This window comes from Rhinoraja longicauda, chromosome 1 (genome assembly GCF_053455715.1).
Source record: "Rhinoraja longicauda isolate Sanriku21f chromosome 1, sRhiLon1.1, whole genome shotgun sequence".
NCBI lineage: Eukaryota > Metazoa > Chordata > Chondrichthyes > Rajiformes > Arhynchobatidae > Rhinoraja > Rhinoraja longicauda.
In genome coordinates this window covers 25,347,751-25,371,952 of record NC_135953.1, presented here as the reverse complement: position 1 = coordinate 25,371,952, position 24,202 = coordinate 25,347,751, and the positions used below count along the sequence as shown (strand labels likewise).

Here is a 24,202-nt window from a genome sequence, read left to right as displayed (position 1 = left end):
TCCTAGACTACACTGGCACCACCTACAAACTTGTTACCAAGTTCAGGGAACAGGATCTCTGCAAATCCTAATGCAACGCTGACCTCCTCAATATCAAACTACAATCAGTACAAATGGAAAACAACACTTCCTTCTCGATAACCATCAGCACAGGAGGACCCCAGAGCCATGTGGTGTGTCCTCTGCTACACTCACTCAATACCCATGACTGTGCAGCCAGACGCCGTTCCAATGCTATCTTTAAATTTGCTGACGACTCCAACATTGTTGGACTAATGACCAATAAAGATGAGTCAGAGTATGTGAGGGAGATCAATTGTCTGATTGAATGGTGCCAGAACAACAACCTTGTTCTCAACGTCAGCAAGATCAAGGAGCTGATTGTTGACTTTAGATGAGGAAAGCTGAGGATCCACGAACCTGTCTTCACCAAAAGGTTAATGATGGAGAGAGTCAATAACTTCAAGTTCCTGGCTGTGCATATCTCTGAAGATCGGTCGGTCCTGGGCCCAGCACATTGATGCAATCATGAAGAAAGCCTGTCAATGCCGATACTTCCTTTGAAGATTGAGGGGATTCGGTATGTCGACAAATATTCTTTTTAACGTCTACAGGTGTATGGTGGGGAGCGTATTAACTGGTTGCTTCGCAGCTTGCGTCAGGAACTGGCATACCAGTCAGGAATGAAGGAGATTACAAAAGGTGGTGGTCGCTGCCCAGTCCATCATGGGTACTGACCTCCCCAGCATTGAAGGGATCTATAGGAGACATTGCTTCAATAAGGCCAGCCAGCATCATCAGGGACCCACACCACCCTGGCCATGCTCTCATTTCACTCCTGCTACTGGGAAGAAGAAGAAAGAGGAGTCTGAAAACCATGCCCTCCAGGGTCTCTGGCACTGTAGGTGCTGTAAGGCAGCAACTCTACCGCTGTGCTACCATGCCGCCCTAATAAAATTTACAGCCCTTGTAAGTTTCTATTTCTTCTATGCTTAATGCAATTAAAGTGTCAACGAGTTATAACCAGAGGAAACACTGACAACGTTAAAACAGGAAGAGAACCATACAAGCTTTGAAAATTGTACCAATTCTGATTATCAATGCTTGTGTGCTCTCTAGTCATTTGAAATATCAGACAATGAAAGACTGGTGATCCAATGCAAAGAAATATTTTGTCTCTTTGTTGGATTAATATTTAGCGAGAGAGTAGAGATGGGGTGAGGGTGGGGTGAATCATTGAGATTTTGCTGATTTTTGTGAATGTGACCTGGATTGCTCTCACGTTTGTACACTTAATAGTCCTGGGAAGATAGCACTGCTTGCTAATGAGGTGCAGCAATACTGACCTGGAGCCATTAACATAGCATTAGAGTTAAAACAATTGGAAAGAATATGCTGGATGAGTACATTGCTGGAATATGCTGGAACATTAATTATACATTTAAAAAAAACAGAATGGGTTTAGAGACGGGACAAAAATCAATGAAACAGATACTGCAATAGTCACAGTGAAGAAGAACAATGAATCAAATGATTAAAATGGGTCAGATGAAATAACTATTGGAAGATTAAGTCATGGGACACCATAAGGGCGGCACGGTAGCGCAGCGGTAGAGTTGCTGCTTTACAGCGAATGCAGCGCCGGAGACTCAGGTTCGATCCTGACTACGGTTGCTGCACTGTAAGGAGTTTGTACGTTCTCCCCGTGACCTGCGTGGGTTTTCTCCGAGATCTTCGGTTTCCTCCCACACTCCAAAGACGTACAGGTATGTAGGTTAATTGGCTGGGTAAATGTAAAAATTGTCCCTAGTGGGTGTAGGATAGTGTTAATGTACGGGGATCACTGGGCGGCACGGACTTGGAGGGCCGAAAAGGCCTGTTTCCGGCTGTATATATATGATATGATATGATATGATAAGTGCAATGCTATACATCACACAGTATAAACTGGCCAAGAAAATGGAAAAGGAGCAATTGGATTTGAAATAAATGGCTTGTATTTCTTTGGCTGAAGGAGATTCTCAACAACATTTTTGCCATCTTGATGACTGAAGGTAGCCATTCCAATCTTTCATTTTTATACAGTACATGATCTGCATTACCAAGTGTATCCCCAGCAGCAGATGCAAACACAATGTCACACCCCTGCAACAGTCTGTTCGAACTCCTTCCATCGGGCAGACGATACAAGGCCTTCTACGCCCGCACCTCCAGACTCAGGAACAGCTTCATCCCCAGGGCCATAGCTGCTATGAACCGGTCCTGCTGAGCCGGATGGCCACAACGCATAGATCAACTTGCACTTTACCCTGTCTAAAAACTGTTACAATTGTTTCGTTTCGTTGGGTTGCTGTTAATTACTTAAATTATTGCATCGTATGGGAGGCGCATTCCCAATCTCGTTGTACCCCTGGGTAAATGACAATAAAGATATATTGTATTGTATTGTATTGTATTGTGTATTCATGCTAAAGTCAATAATTTCCTTCCATTTAAGTCACGTAAGGCATGAATTGGAAGGCGAGTTCATCGGGAACTGGTGCAGCAGTTGGAGAACCACAGGATCATCCAGGAGACTGAGGAGGACATGGGTAGGAGTTGCAGTGAGGTGGTCACACCTAGGGTAGGGGCAGAGTCAAGAGCTTTAGTGGCAGCAGATGAGACTTCAAGATGGTATAATATGAAGGAACAGCAGAAACTGGATTATAGTAAAGATAGATATAATTCTAGAGTAACTCAGCGGGTCAGGCAGCATCTCTGGAGAAAATGGTCAGATGATGTTTCGGGTTGAGACCTTTCTTCAGACTGATTGCAGGCGGGAAGTTTTATTTTTGAAGCTTTACTTCATCGTACTTCGCAACTACGTATTACTTTTGGATTCCATCCATTTCCATCTCTAGTCTTTGTCCAACAATCTACCTAACAGGGAACCCCCTGCGTAAACAAACGCCTTGCACACCTCTATTAAACTTCCTCCCTCTCACCTTAGAGCTATGCTTTCCAGTGTTGGATATTGTTGTCCTGGGAACAAGTTTCTGACTGTCTACCCTGTCTATGCCTCTCATAATTTTATATACTTCCTTCAAGTCGCCCCTCAACCTCTGATGTTCCAGAGAAAACAATCAAAGTCAATCTAACCCTCCCTGTAGCTGAAACTTTCTAATCCAGGCAGCATTTTGGTAAACCTCCTCTGCACCCTCTCCAAAGCTACCATATCTTTCCTGTAATGGGGCTACCAGAACTGCATGCACTATTCCAAATGCGGCCTAACCAAAAGTCCAGCAGAGCTGCATCATGACTTCCTGACTTCTGTACTCAATGCACCTTGCAATGAAGGCAAGCATACCATATGCCTTCTTTGGTATCCTATAAGATTATTAAGGGGTTGGACACGTTAGAGGCAGGAAAAATGTTCCCAATGTTGGGGGAGTCCAGAACCAGGGGCCACAGTTTAAGAATAAGGGGTAGGCCATTTAGAACGGAGATGAGGAAAAACTTTTTCAGTCAGAGAGTTGTAAATCTGTGGAATTCTCTGCCTCAGAAGGCAGTGGAGGCCAGTTTTCTGAATCCATTCAAGAGAGAACAAGATAGAGCTCTTAAGGATAGCGGAGTCAGGGGGTATGGGGAGAAGGCAGGAACGGGGTACTGATTGAGAATGATCAGCCATGATCACATTGAATGGTGGTGCTGGCTCAAAGGGCCGAATGGCCTCCTCCTGCACCTATTGTCTATTGTCTATCTACTTGATGTTGCCACTTTCAATGAGCTATGAACTTGGACTCCAAGATCCCTCTGCACGTCAGTGCTGTTAAGGGTCTTGCTTTAGGATTTAAAATGAGAGGGCAAAGATTTATTAATTGGAATCTGAAGGGCAACTTTTTCACACAGTGGGTGAAAGAGCTAGTTGAGGCAGAAACAATAATAAGATTTAAAAGATTTTTAGACAGGTAAATGGATAAGAAAGGTTTAAAGGGATCTAGGCCAAACGTGGGTAGGGTGGGACGAGTGTAAATGGGGCATCTTGGTCAGCATGGGCAAGCTGGTCCAAAGGGTTTGTTTCTGTGCTGTACGATTCTATGACCCCAAGAGTCAGGAAATCATGATGCAGCTTTATAGGCCTTTGGTTAGGCCGCATTTGGAATATTGCCTGCAGTTCTGATCACCCCATTATAGGAAGGTTGTGGAGAGTTTGGAAAGGGTGCAGAAACGGTTTCCAGAATGATGCCTGGATTGGGAGGTATTAGCTAAAGGGAGAGGTTGGACAGAAATCAATGGTTTTCTCAGGAATGCTGGAGGTGCAGGGTGACCTGATAGATGTGTATACAAGTACGAGAGGATAGGGTAGGCAGCCTGAACCTTTTTCCCAGGGTGGAAAAATGAAATACTTGAGGACCCAGCTTCAAGCTGAGAGAGGCAAAGTTTAGAGGAGATGAGTGGTGAGAGCCTGGGACACTCCACGGCACGGTGGCGCAGCGGTAGAGTTGCTGCCTTACAGCGAATGCAGCGCCGGAGACTCAGGTTCGATCCTGACTTCGGGCGCCGTCTGTACGGAGTTTGTACGTTCTCCCCGTGACCTGCGTGGGTTTTCTCCGAGATCTTCAGTTTCCTCCCACACTCCAAAGACGTATAGGTATGTAGGTTAATTGACTGGGCAAATGTAAAAAATGTCCGTAGTGTGTGTAGGATAGTGTTAATGTGCGGGGATCGCTGGGCGGCGCGGACTCGGTGGGCCGAAAGGCCTGTTTCCGCGCTGTATCTCTAAATCTAAATCTAAAATCTACGGAGATAGTGGTTCAGGCAGATATGATAATTGGCATTAAAGAGGCTTTTGGATTATGAGCAGGTAGATAAAAGCTAGCCTTGGCTTCCGTTCGGCACAGGCATTGTGGGCCCAGGGCCTGTTCTTGTGCTGTACTGTTCAATGTTTCATGGTCTATAGTTTAAACCTTAGGTAGCGATGTACCCAGTGTCCACATTGCCTGGAAAGTATACCAAGGAAGGAAAAATATTCTACATGCTGCTGGCCGATGGAAGATATGATGGAAGTTGACCAGATTGATCCCTGGGATGGCGGGACTTTCATATGAGGAAAGACTGGATAGACTGGGCTTGTACTCACTGGAATTTAGAAGACTGAGGGGGGATCTTATAGAAACATATAAAATTCTTAAGGGGTTGGAGAGGCTAGATGCGGGAAGATTGTTCCCGATGTTGGGGGAGTCCAGAACCAGGGGTCACAGCTTAAGGATAAGGGGGAAGTCTTTTAGGACCGAGATGAGAAAACATTTCTTCACACAAAGAGTGGTGAGTCTGTAGAATTCTCTGCCACAGAAGGTAGTTGAGGCCAGTTCATTGGCTATATTTAAGAGGGAGTTAGATGTGGCCCTTTTTGCTAAAGGGATCAGGGGGTATGGAGAGAAGGCAGGTACAGGCTACTGAGCTGGATGAGTGGCAATAGAAAATTACTTTTCTTAAATGAAGAAAATCATGGTGAAAAATGCAAGTAATCAAAGCAAAACTAATACTGATAAAACTTGGTATAAAAAGATTTAACTGAGAATCCGCTATACAGTGAAACTGGTCAAAGGGATCAAAAATGAAGCATTCAAGTCGAGAACAGTGTAATAACATTGAAAAAAGAGATCATAACAAAATATTTTCATTAAATAGGGATTAAGGCAACGGATAGAAATATTTAGAAAATTAAATGCTAAGCCTGAGAATTACAAAATAGAGCTAGGGGAACAATGAGACGAAGGAAATTGAAGTAAGATCTTGTGAAATATAAACCAGTTGAAACATTGATTGGAGGCACTGACCTTTGAGTGCAGGCTGCACTGTCAGTTCCCCCTTCTGTTTTGCAGAACAATGGTTTGACAGAATCAACTATCTGTATGCATTTAGCCCCTTGAACGTTGCTTCACTGGAGCACTGCTGACATTTTTTTTACCTGAACCGCAGAGTAAGAGCAGATGACAAAGCGTTTATAGTGTCTTAAAGGAGGCCAGACAAAACTCCAGACAATGGGGTCTGGCCAATTCTTATCAACTCAAGATTACATTCGCACCTTAGTTTGAGGAGAATACATATCTCGGTGGGGTTTCAGGATTTTACTTTAGGACTTTAGACTTTGGACTTTAGAGATACAGCAGGGAAATAAGCCCTTCGGCCCACCGAGTCGGCGCCAACCAGCGATCACCTCGTACACATGGATTATCTCTGCTCTACTCACTCTATTCCCATGACTGCGTAGGCAGCCCCAATTCCAACACCAACTTAAATTCGCCGAGGACACCACTGTTGTTGTACGAATTATGGGTAATGATCAATCAGATTATTGGAGGGAAATTGGTCATCTGATTGAATCATGCCTAAACATCAGTAAGACCAAGGAGCTGATGATTGACTTGAAAAGAGAAAGGCCGAGGATCCACAAACCAATCTTCAGTGTCGGGACAGCGGTGGAGGGAGTCAGCAACTTTAAGTACCTTTGTCTGCATATCTCTGAAGATTGATGCAATCATAAATGGCGGGACTGTCGTATGTTGAAAGGCTGGAGCGATTGGGCTTGTATACACTGGAATTTAGAAGGATGAGGGGGGATCTTATTGAAACATATAAGATAATTAGGGGATTGGACACATTAGAGGCAGATAACATGTTCCCAATGTTGGGGGAGTCCAGAACAAGGGGCCACAGTTTAAGAATAAGGGGTAGGCCATTTAGAACGGAGATGAGGAAGAACTTTTTCAGTCAGAGGGTGGTGAAGGAGTGGAATTCTCTGCCTCAGAAGGCAGTGGAGGCCAGTTCGTTGGATGCTTTCAAGAGAGAGCTGGATAGAGCTCTTAAGGATAGCGGTGTGAGGGGGTATGGGGAGAAGGCAGGAACGGGGTACTGATTGAGAGTGATCAGCCATGATCGCATTGAATGGCGGTGCTGGCTCGAAGGGCTGAATGGCCTACTCCTGCACCTATTGTCTATTGTCTATTGTCTATAAAGCTTCTACTTCTTTAGAAGATTGAGTATTTGAGATTTGGTATGTCGATGAATACTCTCATGAATTAGTCCTAGTTGTCGAACCTCTCCCTATAGCTCAGCCCCTCAAGTCCTAGTAACCCTCATAAACATGACATAGGACCCTGATGAGACGGCATCTGCAATATTAAACACCGGTCTGTTTGCCTCACTCATGGAAGAATGAGTAGGAGACACTAGGAACTGCAGATGCTGATTTACAAAAAAAGACTCCAAAAAATTGCGGCATGGTGGCGCAGCGGTAGAGTTGATGCCTTACAGGGCTTGCAGCACTGGAGACCCGGGTTCCATCCTGACTACGGGTGCTGTCTGTACGGAATTTGTTAGTGCTCCCCGCGACCGCATAGGTTTTCTCCAAGATCTTCGGTTTCCTCCCACACTCCAAAGACGTACAGGTATGCAGGTTAATTGGCTGGATGTATGTGTAAATTGTACCTAGTGTGTGTGAAGGATAGTGTTAATGTGCGGGGATCGCTGGTCAGAGCAGACTTGGTGGGCCGAAGGGCCTGTTTCCACGCTGTATCTCTAAATTAAACTAAACTAAACTAAATATATTTGTGTTGGAAGCAGTCCCACAAAGGTTCACCAGTTATATTCACAGAGGTAAGAACAATGTAAGAAGGGTCTGAAGAAGGGTCTCGACCCGAAACGTCACCCATTCCTTCTCTCCTGAGATGTTGCCTGACCGGCTGAGTTATCCCAGCATTTTGTGAATAAGAACAATGTAAGGTAATCTCATTTTCACACACAAAATTCAACCGGGCTTGATAGAGTAACCACAGGTAACCTCAGTGCAAAAAAAAGACACAAAGGGCTGGTGTAACTCATAGGGTCAGGCAGCCTCTCTGGAAAACATGGATAGGTGACATTTTGGATTGGACTCTTCTTCAGACATTTTGGGTTGATTCCCTTCTTGACTCTGAAGAAGGGTCCTAACCCAAAATGGCATCTATCCATGTTCCCCAGAGATGCTGCCTGACCTGCTGAGTTATTCTGGCACGTTGTGTCTTTTGTTGTAAATCAGCATCTGCAGTACTTTGTGGCTCCATTTTACAACTCCACTGTGAAATCTCTTCAATGTGTGTCTATTTTGAAGTTGTTCTCCTCTCTCCTACGGGATTTCTCCGAGATCCTCTCTCACTGCTGCCCCTGAGATTCTTGCTGTTGAGTCTGACGAAGGGTCCCGACCCAAAACGTCACCTATCCATGTTCTCCAGGGATGCTGCCTAACCCATTGAGTTACTCCAGCACTTGACGTCTTTTTTTTGTAAACCAGTATCTGCAGTTCCTTGTGTCTCCATTTACCACTATGCGGGCAATATATGATAAGAACACATCCTATGCCTCGATCATTTTTGTTTCCTTTTTTATGCATAGTTACAGTAGTTAAGCCAGTCCACATGATTAAGCATCTATATGGTTAAAGTGTCTGACAAATCAGCATCTTGGAACTTTTCAAGTAAGCAAGACATATTTGTATAAGTGTTAATATGAGAGAATTGAAACACACCAATGAAGGAAACACCAGTTAAAATTAAAATAGTTCATTGCATAAAGTTAAAATAGATTCAAAGAGTAAAGGAGACCATCTGGGCCCCCCCCCCCCCGGCCAATGCTCGGAAATATCTTGTATAAGGACTTTTGTTAAATCCAGCCAAAGCTCTGGTAGTGCAGTTAATAGTAACAGAAATTTAAGTCAATGCATAAGTTCAGGCCTATGTGGAACTTTTGTCTAAGGTTTTCTGTTTTTTTTAGTCAGGAAGGAAATTATTCAAAAACATTTATGCATAAGAATTAAAGGATGAAATTGCTTCTTCGGGCCTTGGGCTCTTCTCAGCCTAACTTATTTAATTGTAATTACAACACAGCTAGGAAGGAAACTGATTATCCTGGAAGGAAAATATCAAAAGTCTGAAAATGTCATGGCAATGGAGAGTGCAGAATTTCATTTGACACGTTTCAACAAGTGTCTCCTGAAGTGATGTGGCCTGAAGGAAATATCATCTGGTCCGCGCTTGAAAAGTGAAGGTGCTGATGCTCGTTTTGCACATTTATCCATTCTTACATCTTTGTGTATACATTTGGTGCTGTGGAGATTAATGAGATTTAAATTCTGTAGGAGTCGCCCATTCCCTCAAGATGAGAATAATTGTTACCCACTTACTTTCTCCCCTCCCCTCCTGAAATAATTCATTCATGCTGTGGGGTAGTTTTATGGGCATCGACATCAATGCACCTCCTCTAAACACCCTTTGCCAGAGACAACTTGAAGGTCAGTGAGTCATGCACACTCCAATTCTTATCCAAACCTCTAATTGCCTCCTGTAAAGATATCGACTGACGTCCATTACAAACCCACTGACTCCCACAACTATCTCGATTACACTTCTTGCCACCCTGCTTTTTGCAAAGACTCTATCCCCTACTCCCAATTTCTCCGTCTACGCCGCATCTGCGCCCAAGATGAGGTATTCCACATCAGAGATGTCCTCATTCTTTAGGGAATGGGGGTTCACCTCTTCTTGCAATTGAGGGCGTGCAGCGTAGGTTCACTAGGTTAATTCCCGGAATGGCGGGACTGTCATATGTTGAAAGAATGGAGCAACTGGGTTGTATACAGTGGAATTTAGAAGGATGAGAGGGGATCTTATTGAAACATATAAGATTATTAAGGGATTGGACACGCCAGAGGCAGGAAACATGTTCCCAATGTTGGGGAGTCCAGAACTAGGGGCCACAGTTTAAGAATAAGGGGTAGGCCATTTATAATGGTGCTGATGAAAAACTTTTTCACTCAGAGTTGTAAATCTGTGCAATTCTCTGCCTCAGAAGGCAGTGGAGCCCAATTCTCTGGATGCTTTCAAGAGAGAGTTAGATAAAGCTCTTAATGATAGCGGAGTCAGGGGGTACGGGAAGAGGGCAGGAACGGGGTACTGATTGTGGATGATCAGCCATGATCACATTGAATGGCGGTGCTGGCTCGAAGGGCCGAATGGCCTGCTCCTGCACCTATTGTCTATTATCTATCATAGATAAGGCCCTCATTCATGTCTCCTCGGTACCCCGCAGTTCTCCATCCCCCAAGTCACAACAGAGACAGAGTCCCCCTAGTCCATACCTTTCACCTGATCAGCCATCGTATACAACACATAATCCTCCGAAATCTTCAGCACCTCCAACAGGATCCAACACTAATCACATTTTCCCATCTCCACCCCTTTCCGCCTTCTGCAGAGACTGTTCCTTCTGCAACCCCCTGGTTAACTCATCCCTTCCCACCCAAACCACCTCCTCCCCAGGTGCCTTCCCCAACAACTGCAGAAGATGCAACACCTGCTCCTATACTGCCTCCCTTGACTGTCCAAGGTCCCCCCACAGTCCTTTCAGGTTAGGCAGAGGTTCACTTGCACCTACTTCAACCTCATCCGTTGTTCAAGATGTGGACTCATATGCATCGGCAAGACCAAATGTAGACTGGGCGATCATTTCGCTGAACACATTTGCTCAGTCCGCCTGAACCTACCTAGGATCTCCCGGTTGCTGGACACTTTAATTCTGCTTCCCATTCCCACACTGACCTTGCTGTCCTCAGTCTCCTCCATTGTCAGAGTGAGGCTAAATGCAAATTGAAGGAACAGCATCTCATAATTCGCTTGGACATCTTACAGCCCAATGGTATGAATATTGATTTCTCCAACTTCAAGTAACCCCGGGCATTCCCTCTCTCTCTGTATCCCTCCCCCATCCAAGTCTGACCAGCTTCTCATTTCCCCCCAACAAACAACTAATCGTGGCCTGTTTCCTTTATCATCGTTACTTTTCTGCATGTCTTTCATTCATTGTTCTTTATCTCTCTACATTATTTTCTATATCTCTCGTTTCCCTTTCCCATGATTTTCAATCTGAGGAAGGGTCTCGACCCAAATCTTCACCCATTCCTTCTCTCCGGAGATGTTGCCTGTCCTGCTGAGTTACTCCAGCGTTTTGAGTCTATCTTCGGTTTAAACCAGCATTTGCAGTTCCTTCCTACACCTCCAACTGCACTTGCCAGCAGCAATCAATCCAGATTCTCAAGTGAAAGAAGGTGGCCTCTGATTTATGTTCTTCCTAAAACCCTGCTTGCAATGAAGTTGGTTATGGTTGCCCAGTGGTCATCACGCCCAAGACAAGAAGTTTAGAACAATTTCAACTGGCTGAGAATCACAAGTGCATCCATCCCATCAGTATCAACCTCCACAGCCCTGCTAAAAATGTCAAGGTTTATAGAAACTCTCAATGTACTGCACATTGTCGATAACCTTCAATAGTCATAGGTACCAATGACCATAACATAACAACTTTCATCTTTTTTTCTATTAGGTTGTTTTACCTTTAAGTGTGTCTGAAGAGGATTAAGTGACCCGACTTTCTCTTCATTGTGACAGCAACACTTGAATCAAAAGACTTGCCAATCATTCTGCTTCTTTAGTTCATGGAGTGTGATAGCCTGCTGATTTATCTTTCACTGAGATGAATCAATGTTGAAGAAGGTTACTTTCTGAGGTTACAAATAGTCTTCAAACCAATTTCTACCCCTGCTTGTATGTGGCTCAGGACTGTGCAAGATCTAATTGACCATACTCATCACAAAAAAAGTGCAAAACAAAGATCAACGCACAGTGCGTTCACTGCCATTTCAACACAAAAAGGAGACTATAGAAACATAGAAAAATAGGTGCAGGAGCAGGCCATTCAGCCCTTTGAGCCAGCACCGCCATTCAATATGATCATGGCTGATCATCTAAACTCAGGACCCCGTTCCTGCTTTTTCCCCATATCCCTTAATTCCTTTAGCCCTAAATCTAACGTAGACACAAAATGCTGGAGTAACTCAGAGTAAATCAGACTAACTGAGTTACTGCAGCATTTTGTGTCTACCTTCGATTTAAACCAGCATCTGCAGTTCTTTCCTACATGAGCTAAATCTAACTCTCTCTTGTAAGCATCCAGTGAATTGGCCTCCACTGCCTACTGTGGCAAATACCACAGATTCACAACTCTCTGGGTGAAGAAGCTTTTCCTCATCTCAGTCCTAAATGGCCTACCCCTTATTCTTAAACTGGAACCCCCTGGTTCTGGACTCCCCCAACATGGGGAACATTTTTCCTGCATCTAACCTGTCCAATCCTTTAAGAATGTTCTGTTTCTATAAGATCCCTTCTCATCCTAAATTCCAGGGAATACAATCTATAACGAAAAATAATCGACGTGGATTTATGAAGCTTGTATGTATTCTGTTCTCAGACTGTTCTTAGACACCTTTTAGGCAATTCAGTACTTTTAAAACATAGGAAATATGGCAGCCTTTGTGTAAGTTGGGGCAAGATCATCTGTTCTGATGATGCTGAGTGAGGGATAAATATTGGAAATACAACAGAGCAATTTCTTCTTCTCTTCTTCCAATAGTTCCATGGGATGCTTTTCTTTCCATCTGCGAGACAGGACTGGGCCTTGGATTAACATGATATTCAAAAGGCACTCGTAGGCGTATGAAACTTTCCCGAGATGGATTTACTCATTAAAAGTCAACTGCAGTGCAAATTTGTTGGTGGTGCAATGTCTCCTTATTGGGATCTCAGTTGGATGTAAAGAATTCCTTTATACAATTTAAAAAAGAAGATGGCTGTGCTCCCACTGTCTCAGTCAACACTACTCCCTCACACAGCTTGAATGATGAATGGCAAAGGCACTCTTCTCATCACTCTTTGTGCCCTGCGTTGATTGACTACTGTGTTTGTCTGCAGAAGAACAGTGGCCACAGAAGTAATTCATCAGCTGTAAAATGCAGTGGAGACAATATAAATCCTGGCAATATAAAAGCTGCTAAGTGACCCCAAGTCCATTCTTTACCAAGTGAATATCTTTGAAAGTTTAGGTAGCTGTAGCAACTGCAAAGTAAAATTGACAAATGTTCTTTTTTTAACTCTGTAATTGGATGTCTTTGGCCAACATTTGAAGAACGTTTTTCTTTGAGGGACTAATGGGACAGATTCAAACCTATTATCACTGACTGATGCAGGATAACAACAGTGAGATAACCTGTTCCATTGAGATTGTGTGTGCAACTCCTCCTGTTGTGCCTTGCCCCAAGAGTGACAAAGCCACTCAGTCATGCAATGTGAGTACAAGGTTCAACATGATAACAAGCAAATGCCCAAAAAGTGTCAGAAGACCAGAATGTGCTCTTATACAGAACTATGGTTGATTAATTCACAAAATGCTGGAGTAACTCAGCAGGTCAGGCAGCATCTCGGGGGGGGGGGGGGGGGGGGGGTGAGCACGCTACGACTAATTCCTTGGAGTGCAGGGGGATGAGGGGTGATCTTATTGACGTGTATAAGATCATGAGAGGAATAGACAGAGTAATGCACGGAGTCTTTGTTCAAGAACATGAAGCAGACAGAGGTTTAAGGTGCAGGGGGAAAGATTTATTAGGAACCTGAGGGACAACGTTTTGCACAAAGGGTGGTAGGTATATAGAACAAGCTGCCAGAGGAGGTAGTTGAGGCAGGTACTATCACAACATTTTAAAAACATTTCGATAGGTACATGGATAGGATATGTTTACAAGGATATGGGCCATAAACAGGCAGGTGGGACCAGTGTAGATGGGGCATGTTGTTTGCCGTGGGCATGTTGGACCGAAGGGCCTGGATCCACGCTGTATGACTGTGACACTATCAGTACAAATCATCTCAATTTGAGATATGTATAGATCAAATAAGATAGAAATTCATCAGAACGAACTATGTAGCAGTTGTGTGATAATGATGACATAATTCACAGGGAGTATTTTATTTACATCGTGAATCAGCTGAGCATGTATGCCTGATGAATTAGCAAATAGGACTAGATTTAGACTAGGGGGGCTTCTTGGTTGGCATGGGTGAGTTAGGCCTGTGTCTGTTTCTGTGCTGGATGACACTATGGGTTAGATTATTGTAGACGTCTGTGCTTGATGTTCATCCAGCAGTGACTCAGTGGGTTGAGGGGCTTATTTCTCTTTGACTGTGTGGACATTAAAAATAGAGACAGGAAGAGTCCTCATCCCTGCTTTGCTACAGCACCATGGCTGATATAGTTTCTGATATTTTTGATATTAGTAATGAATAAATAACACATTGATATATTAAATATTAGAATTTGAGAAACAAGGATTAGAAGAAATAGATTGTTAGAACCACTACGTCAGCAAAAAGAGAGTCGCAAAAGTAAACAGTAATCCTTTAGTTGAGAGAGGGTAATTAATAACGGAGCATTAAAGCAATACTTTGAGGAGATAGAAGTGAGTAACTTTCAGCCACCGTTTTAATTTGAGATCAGGATTCCTAGATTGCGGAAAGGAATTGGAAAACAGCAAATATTGCAGCCCCAACATAAGAGAAGCAGAAAACTATATCCCAGTACATGTGGTTGGGAAATTGTTGGTGTTCATTGTTAAGAAAGAAGTATCAGGATACTTTGAAAAATCGTAATACAATTCAATACCGAGTCAACATAGTTTTATGACCGGGAATAGTGTCATAATGCTAATCAATTCGCCGATCTGCTATACTGCCAACCCTTTTTTCGTGACCGAGACAAAAGGTCATGTACCAACTTATTTGAGGAGTCAAGACAGTATCTGCAGCGCACAGGTTAAAATAAGTAAGTGTGTAACTGACTCCAAAATAACATATACTGTGCTGAAGCGAGTGCCACATTGAAGTATACTGGCCAAATGCCTTAGGATGCCATTCAATACAAACATAAACACTGATACAATCTATTCCAAAGAAACTCACTTTTGTGCGCTTATTCAATTTCTAAGCTTTTGTTCCTCAGAAGTATGCACTAGAGTCATTTTACATGAAACACAGGCCCTACATCCCAACTTGCCCATGCCAACCAAAATGCTCCATCTACGCTCGCCCCACCTGCCCACGTTTGGCCTGTATCCCTCTAAACCTTTCCTATTCAGATACTGTACCTGTCCATGTACCTGTCCAAACTATCCATGTACCTGTCCAAATATCTTTTAAATGTTGTTTTAGTACCTGCCTCAACTACCACCTCTGGCATCTCATTCCATATACCCACCACCCTCATCAAAAATAATTAAATGCTCCATTAAATATTTGCCACGTCTTTTTTGCTTGTCATATCTCTTAAACATTATTTCTGAATCTACTTTAACCATCTCTTTTCATAATTGCTTTTGCTTTTAATGAACCTCGCTCAGAAGGGTTTTTCACTTTCTATCTTAAGAGCACTCTTTCCGAAGGGATGCTTTCTCATGAGATCATTATCCTTATTGGGACTACAATGTATTATTCTAGGAAACCATCTAAAATTAACTCCTCATCATGAATACCCTTGAGAATTTGATTTACCCAATCTACTTGAAGATTAGGGTCACCCATTATTAATACAGTACCTTTATTAGAAACTCGCTCTATTCCTGGAAAAGTGTTCTTTCCAACAATAAAGCCACTGTTGGGAAACCCATAGACTATTCCATTGCTGATTGTGTTTCTTTATTACATCTCATCTCCACCCAGAGTTATCCTTCTTCCAGATTTTCTGAGACAGTTTCCAGCTTTGTCACATTTGTCTCCATAATCCATTCATCTCTTTGTGCCATCAATTCATACATCTTCCTGTGAAGTCTTCACGCAATCAAAGAAAGAGCTTTTAATTTTTACTCTTAACATTTTTGTCTATTTTAACCTTTCCTGTCGCTGCATTTGTCTGTACAGGTTGCATTCTGCTTCTCATTAATCAGATCATTAACTATGTGCAACCAATTCTCTCGCTCACTTTCTAAATTTCTTCTCACCTGAGCCTTCAACGTCATGATTTATTTATAGCCCTATCCACAGCTTTAATTATTTTATTGCTAGGTCACTTGTTCCATTGTGAATGTCTGCACCCTCATTCCGCAGCACTGTTGCCAGGGACCCATGAAATGAAAAAGTAGTTCTTCCATGCCATTCCATGAGCCACAAATTCTCTGTTTCTGATTTTTAGACCCATTGTTATGTTGCAATTGGCTCATCAGAAGAGGAGGAGAAAACCAGTGGTCCCTCAGTCTAGTTTAGAGATACAGCGCGGAAACAGGCCCTTCGGTCCACCGAGTCCACACCGACAAGCAATCCCTGTACATTAACACTATCCTACGCACACTCGGACAATTTACATTTATACCAAGCCAATTAACCTACAAATCTGTACGTCTTTGGAGTGTGGGTAGAAACCGAAGATCTTGGGGAAAACCCACGCAGGTCATGGCGAGAACGTACAAACTCCATACAGACAAACACCCGTAGTCAGGATCAAACCCGGGTCTCTGGTGCTGTAAGGGAGCAACTCTACCGCAGTGCCACCGTGACGCCCAGTTGAATAAGATCATGGTGAATAAGATCATGGCATAAGAATAAATTGAATAAGATCACAACTGATACTTTCTTAGCCTTAACACCACCTGTCTGCTCTCTCCTCATTGCCCTGGAATTCATTGTAGTTCAAATGTCTACCAGTACACTGAGGTAAGTGTTTCAAAGATTCAGGACCCTCGGGGAAAATATTCCTCTTTATCTCCCTCTGAAATGGACAGCCCTTTATTCTTAAACTATGCCCCTCACTTTTTGGCAACCCACAAGGGGAATAATCATCTCCGCGCCAATCCTAAACATCCTCTCCAAACCAATCCTAAACATCCTCTCCACACCAATCTTAAACATCCTCTCCACACCAATCCTAAACATCCTCTCCACACCAATCCTAAACATCCTCTCCATACCAATCCTAAACATCCTCTCCACACCAATCCTAAACATCCTCTCCATACCAATCTAATTGAATCTTATTCATGTCAGTAAGATCACTTCTCATCCTTCTGAACTCCAACAAATAAAGGTCTGATTTGCTCAGTCTGTCTTCATATGTCAACTCTACTTCCCAAGAATCAATCTAGTGAACTTTCTTTGCATTGCCTTCACCACAAGCACATCTTCCCTTAAATGCGGGGAACAGACTCTGTAAAACCAAACAAAACTTTTACTTTCCATACATCTTTCTTTAAAGTCCAATATTCTATTAGGTTTCATAATTACTTCTTGTACCCACATGCTGACATTTTGTACTTCATGCACCCCCCCCCCCCCCCTCCTCCCCCCTCCCCGATTCCTTTACACCACATAATTTTGCTGTCTCGTTTAGTTTCAATAATGATTTGCACATATGCCCACATTATACTGCATCTGCCAACTTCTGGCCCACTTAATTAGTCTTTTTATACAATGTAATAATTATTGCCTTTGAGGTTCTGCTTGTTGATTTATCAGTGGTGCTATCAGTGGTACAGTAATTAATGTAGCAGCCACGGCTCCAATGAGTGGGTTTTTTTTCATATCCCCAGGTGTGTGTGCAGTTTGTATGTTTTCTTTATGAGCCTTTGGTTTACCCCATGTTGCTACAGTTTCCTTCCACATCCTAAAGACTGGAAGTTTAATTGTGTAGGAAGGAAATGCAGATGCTGATTTAAACCGAAGATAGACACAATATGCCGGAGTAACTCAGCGGAACAGGCAGCATCTCTGTAGAAAAGGAATGGGATCCCTGACATGCAGGTTGAGACCCTTCTTCAGACTTCTTCGACCCGAAACATCACCCATTCCTTCTCTCCAGAGAGTTACTCCAGCATTTTGTGTCTATGTTAATTGGCTACTTTAAATTACCTGACATGTCGATTGATGACAGGGGAAACCATTTGAAGAAATTCAGTGTAGTTATGGAGATGATACAAAATATTATACTGAATCAGAAAGAATAAATTTAAAAAAACCTTTTTGCAATGAAAGATCACAAGATGGAAAGTTTGGTTACGCTCCCAATTACTAAAATGTAGGAAAAGTTTAGGATTCCACTCAAATGCAGGCGAATGGGATTAGCTCAGGAAAGTACCTTGGTAGACATGGACAAGTTCGGCTGAAGGACCTGTTTCTCTGCTGTGTAACTCTATGAATCCACAACATGCAACACTTACTCACCGTGGACTTGAGCATGAAGTATTGGGGTCAATTGATGAAGTGGAGGACTGCAGTTGGCTTTAGAGTAGCAGCTTTGTAAACATTAGTATGTTTGGAAGAGAAAGAGGGAAGATCATGACATAGATGCTAAATTCAGGCAATTGAGCTGTTGGACTGTATAATAAATTAGAACAGAACAGTTAATGATTATAGATCCTAATCTGAGGAAAGACGTTCTTGCCTTAGAGGGAGTACAGAGAAGGTTCACTAGATTGATCCCTGGGGTGGCGGGACTTTCATATGAAGAAAGACTGGATAGACTAGGCTTGTACTCGCTGGAATTTAGAAGACTGAGGGGGGACCTTATAGAAACATATAAAATTCTTAAGGGGTTGGAGAGGCTAGATGCGGGAAGATTGTTCCCGATGTTGGGGGAGTCCAGAACCAGGGGTCACAGCTTAAGGATAAGGGGGAAGTCTTTTAGGACCGAGATGAGAAAACATTTCTTCACACAGAGAGTGGTGAGTCTGTGGAATTCTCTGCCACAGAAGGTAGTTGAGGCCAGTTCATTGGCTATATTTAAGAGGGAGTTAGATGTGGCCCTTTTTGCTAAAGGGATCAGGGGGTATGGAGAGAAGGCAGGTACAGGTTACCGAGCTGGATGATCAGCCATGATCATATTGAATGGCGGTGCAGGCTCAAAGGGCCGAATGGCCTACTCCTGCACCTATTTTCTATGTTTCTATAGGTGCAGTTGCATAATGGTTCTGTAACTGAATTAGTGACTGGAGTTAATGATCTGTAAATATGCTCTCGCCTGGCAAGAGGCGCCAGACTCAGGAACAGCTTCTTCCCGTTTGTTAACATCTTCCATAAGCTAGAGTGCTGTTCGATTCACCTCTACCCCATTGTGGACATTAGAACTTTGTCTATGGAACTGATGCGCTACAATGTTGAGAACTATATTCGGCACTCTGTATCTTCCCCTTTGCTCTATCAATTGCATTTGAGTTCATTTGATTGTATTTGTGTATAGTAAATCTTATCTGTTTGGACAGCATGCAACACCAAGCTCTTCAGCAGATACACATGACAATAATAAGCTTAAACTGATATGAGTTCAAATGCCAACATTGTGGCTGGGGAAGTTAAATTCAATTAATAAGTAAATCTGGAATACAAATCTGGTATCATTAATAGTTGCCATGAAACTAAAATATTGTTCACAAAAGCCGATGTGCTTCCTAATACTTGTTGAGGGAGGAGATTTGCTGCTCCTATGCAGTCCAGCCCCACGGGTAACTCTGGATATAATATGACATGAGTTTCAGAACTGCCTTCTGAAAAGTCTAATAAACCATTCAAGTGTTTCAGAATTTGGGAACACTTTACAACAGGAACTCCACCAACTCAAGGTGCACAGTAGCACGGCTGGTGGAGCCATTGTCTCATGATGCCAGGCTCCTAGGCTCAATTCTGACCTTGGGTGCTCTGTGTGTTTCATCTGCGAATTCTCAATGTGAATGTGTGGCTTTATTTTGGATGCTCCAGTTGCCTCCTACATTCCAAAGATGTGAGAATTGGTTGGTTATTTGGCTATTGCAAATTGTCCCTGTTGTGAAAGTGGGTGGTAGAATCTGGGGGAGTTGATGAGAATGTGGGGAAACTGTGGGGTTAGTATAAATGGGTAGACGATGGTTAGAGCAGACTCGATGGGCCAAACGGCCTATTCACATCATGTATCACACTATCACCGTTTGACTCAAAGAAGGTGGCTGACCACCATCTCCTCCAACAGTTATCACCTGCTTCTCATCTCAAAGGCAAATAAGAAGGTCCAATAACTGACGTGGATTTTCAACATGTACATATACAACCCTCTTGCTAGGAACATGAAAGTTGTACATTAATACTTGGTCACTTACATGATAGCGCAAGAGAATTATAAAGAACAATGGAATTAAAGCAAATAAGTTGCACGTAAAGAGCATTGAAAATGTGAGCAATTTGTAGAGTGGAGTAGGACATTGGTGCTGATCAGAGGGAGAACGTGTAAACTCCACTCAGGCAGCACCGGAGAATTGGATTGAACCAAGGTCTCTGTTGTTGTGAGGCAGCAGCTCTACCAACTGCATCACTGTGCTGCCCATGAAAGCAGTTTCCATATCCTTTCAGCCGCGGCATAAAAGGTGGATGGGGTGGGGAATCATCTTGTGGTTTTCAGCACTTAACCATAGAGTCATACAGCATGAAAACAGGCCCTTTGGCTCAACTTGCCTATGCCGACTAACTTGCCCCATCTACACTAGTCTCACCTGCCTTCTTTTGCCCCATATCCTTCTAAGCTTTTCCTATCCATGTACCTGCCCAAATGTTTCCCAAATGTTGTGATAGTACCTTCCTCAACTTCCTCTTCTGGCAGCCTGTTCCATTTACCAACCACCTTTTGTGTGAAAGAATTGCCCCTCCATTTCCTATACACCTCCATAGGATCATCCCTCATCCTCCTGCGCTCCAAAGAATAAAGTCCTAGCCTACTCAACCTGTCCCTGTTGTTCAGCACACCTTAAGTTTTGCACACCTTAACTGAATTTTGCAATTTTCATTCTCATACCTCTTCCCATGGTTTACCTTAAATATCCACTGCATTATTAAAAATAAACAGCCCATTGTAAAAAATGCTACCAAGATGATTTCAGAAATTTAAAGATGAATCCAAGAAGCAGATGTTTGCTTTGTGAAATATACGCTGCTTTCTAGGCTGCCGCTGTAGACATTATTCTCGGTATCTCAGCACTCTCCTATGAAGATAATGTTTTTTGTGCAGACCCTATGTGATGATCAGCCCCAACTCAGACTGCCAACTCAGGGGTTTGAGAATGATGCGCACTTGAACAGTGCACGAAGATAGTTGAGAAAACATGCACACCAACAACAATGCTTGTCCAATTTTCTTTACATTAAATCAAAAGAAAGGAAAATAATTTATCACTTCTCTACGGTCCCTGCATCACATCTTCCCCTTGTAGCAAAATCCAGCCTGACAAAAATGGAAATTAACCCTACTCTGTTACAGCTCAGTGCGGGTAGTCCATAGAGCTCAGAGGACCATCGGAACACAGCAACCAGCCTTGGAGGGCATCTACAAAACACGATGCCTCAGAAAGGCCACCAGCATCCACAAAGACTCTTCACACCCGTGCAACAGTCTGTTCGAACTCCTTCCATCAAGCAGACGATACAAGGCCTTCTACGCCCGCACCTCCAGTCTCAGGAACAGCTTCATCCCCAGGGCCATAGCTGCTATGAACCGGTCCGGCTGAGCCGGATGGTCACATCACACAGTGAACCGGCACAGATCTACTTGCACTTTATTCTGTTTTAAAACTGTTACAATTTGTTTCATTGGGTTGTTTAAACTAATACTGACTAGCTAATTAAATTATTGCATCGTATGGGAGGCGCATTCCCAATCTCGTTGTACCCCTGTACAATGACAATAAAGATATATTGTATTGTATTGTATTGTAAGGAACACCTGCCCCAACACTTCAACAAATGGCTGGATCGCAAAGTGAGTAAAAATAGCTTCTCTCCATTTTGATTTCAAATGTAAATTGATGTAATATTGCTGCTCAATCTTTTAACGCATTGGTTTGAGATTTGTAGTTACGGTCTCACCGATGCATTTTAATGCTTTGCACCATTAATTCTCCCTCTATAATCACTGAGATTGAACCTGTAATCAAAATGCTTCATTTTAGCATGAGTTCAAAGCACAAATTACACTCAACAGAGTCAACTTTTGTGGTCTTCAAGTAAATATGCTGATAAGCTTCCAGCTGCCACCAGTGAATGTTACACAAATCACGATGGTTTCATGGTTATACAATCATGCTAGCCATTTGCTCGTCTATATAAATACAATTATGAAAACATAATAGAACAAGCGTTCGGCGTTTTCAATGGAGTTTTTGTATATTTTGAGCTGCTTCATTACTGGATTGCTTAATGGACGAAGTATCAAATTAGTCTGACTTACTCATCACAGTGAACTCTGCTGAGGCACTGAACGTCTTATTCTCATAGTTGGCGACACACGTGTAAAACCCAGAGTCTTGTTCCATCACACTTTTGATGAGTAAGTTACTTCCAGCCATTAACGAGTACTTCTTGGACCTGGAAAATGACAATTATCTACTAAATAGAACTCAAAGACAAATCTTCCATATGATTTGCATACTTTTTTTTTAAACAGAAACCACTTTGTTATTAGGTTGGTCCAAACCAGTTCATAGCAAGGAATTAAACCAGTCTGTTCAGTGCAGTTTAGTTTATTGTCAGGTGTACAGAGGAACAGTGAAAATGTTGGGGGAGTCCAGAACCAGGGGCCACAGTTTAAGAATAAAGGGTAGGCCATTTAGAACGGAGATGAGGAAAACCTTTTTCACTCAGACAGTTGTAAATCTGTGGAATTCTCTGCCTCAGGAGGCAGTGGAGGCCAATTCTCTGGATGCTTTCAAGAGAAAGTTAGGTAGAGCTCTTAATGATAGCAGAGTCAGGGGGTATGGGGAGAAGGCAGGAATGGGGTACTGATTGTGGATGATCAGCCATGATCACATTGAATGGCGGTGCTGGCTCGAAGGGCCGAATGGCCTACTCCTATTGTCTATTGTCTACTGTGTATTGAAAAGCTTTGTGTTGCGTGCTAACCAGTCAGCAGAAAGACAACACATGATCACAATCAATCCATTTACAGTGGAAAAGATACATGATAAGGGAATAACATTTAGTGATCACAGTTAAAGTAGGAATACAGATTTGAGAGTGTGGAGCGATTGTAATGTGAGTTTGTAGATCTGCTTCTGTGGCTAGCATGCAAATAGTCGCCTGTGTTGGGCACCATTTTGGAAGTTTGGAAGCTGGAAGTCCGTATGATGTGCTGATGTTTGGGAGAACACGGTAGATATGATAACATGAGACATTGCAACCATTCTGGCCGGCCTTTCAGCTGGATTCTCATTTGCTTCCCAATAAAAGAAACACATAAAAGGGAAATCTATCTCCTCCCCATCGATGCTGTTTGATCTGGTCGGTAAATCCAGCATGATTTGATTTTATGAAAAGAAGATTTGCTTATAAATTTCAATTGCATGTTAGTGATAAAATATCTGAGAATAGAGTCGACTTATTTTTCTTTTTCTTCAGACTTTGAAGTGTTTTTATAACTTGTCAGAATTTCAGAATTGGTGAAATAAGTGAGCAACTCGAAAAAAAAAGCAGTGGTAGCTGAACACAAAGTGAACACTGGAGTAGGTCAACGGGCCAAGCAGTATGTCTGGAGAACATGGATAGGCAACATTTCAGGTTGGGGACCCTTCTGCAGGCTGATTGTAGTCAGGGGAGAAGACTGGGAAAGAGGAGAGGGTGGGATAGAACTTGGCAAGTGATAGGTGGATACAGGTGAGGGGAGTTCGATTTTCAGATGGGTGGAGTAAGTGACAAAGGCTAGAGATGAAAAAGAGACAAAAGGGTGTCAAATAAGGAGAGAAGAATGCAAAGTAAAGGTGGTAGGAAGAATATAGGTGGAAGTGGCTCTTGGGGAACGTGGGGGAAGAAGAACGGCCAAGGATGATGCGCTGGATCCAGAGTTAGTCGTGTGAAAGGGGAGCTGTTTGTTCTCTTTGGAGGGAGAGGTTGAACAAAGTCTAAGAAATGGAAGAAATGTGAGAGATTGCTACATACCTTGTCAAAGGCTTAAAAGGCCAAATGCTCTACATATGTTTCAATGCCAGAAATATAATGTGCTGGCAATACCATACCATATTTAGGTGGGATGTTTGCTATAGAAATATGACTTAGCTCAATGTATTGTATTGAAACTATTCTAGCTGCCTCTTTGTCAAACGTTATTTAATTAGCTCACAAATTGTTTACATGCATGCAATGAAATGAGTGGCAAAGAAGTCAGTGGAATAACCTCCATGCTGATTTATGATGTTTAAAAGTCTTAAAATAGGCAAAGATTACATTCATTGGGATGAATGCTCCAACCAGCCTAGTTATCACATGTTCTGAGGTTATGGCAACAGATTTTCCATTCTATGTTTTGCAATGGA

At 42.8% G+C, this 24,202-nt stretch overlaps 1 protein-coding gene across 1 annotated transcript in view; it reads right to left on the bottom strand.

The window, feature by feature from the left end:
• The window catches only part of dcc (DCC netrin 1 receptor), a 1,038,091-nt gene that overhangs the window by 457,554 nt on the left and 556,335 nt on the right, over window positions 1-24,202 (bottom strand). Inside the window, exon 5 of the mRNA XM_078421445.1 lies at window positions 22,126-22,262. Within this exon, the coding sequence (XP_078277571.1) occupies window positions 22,126-22,262 (137 nt within the window). The remainder of the gene's footprint in view (window positions 1-22,125; window positions 22,263-24,202) is intronic.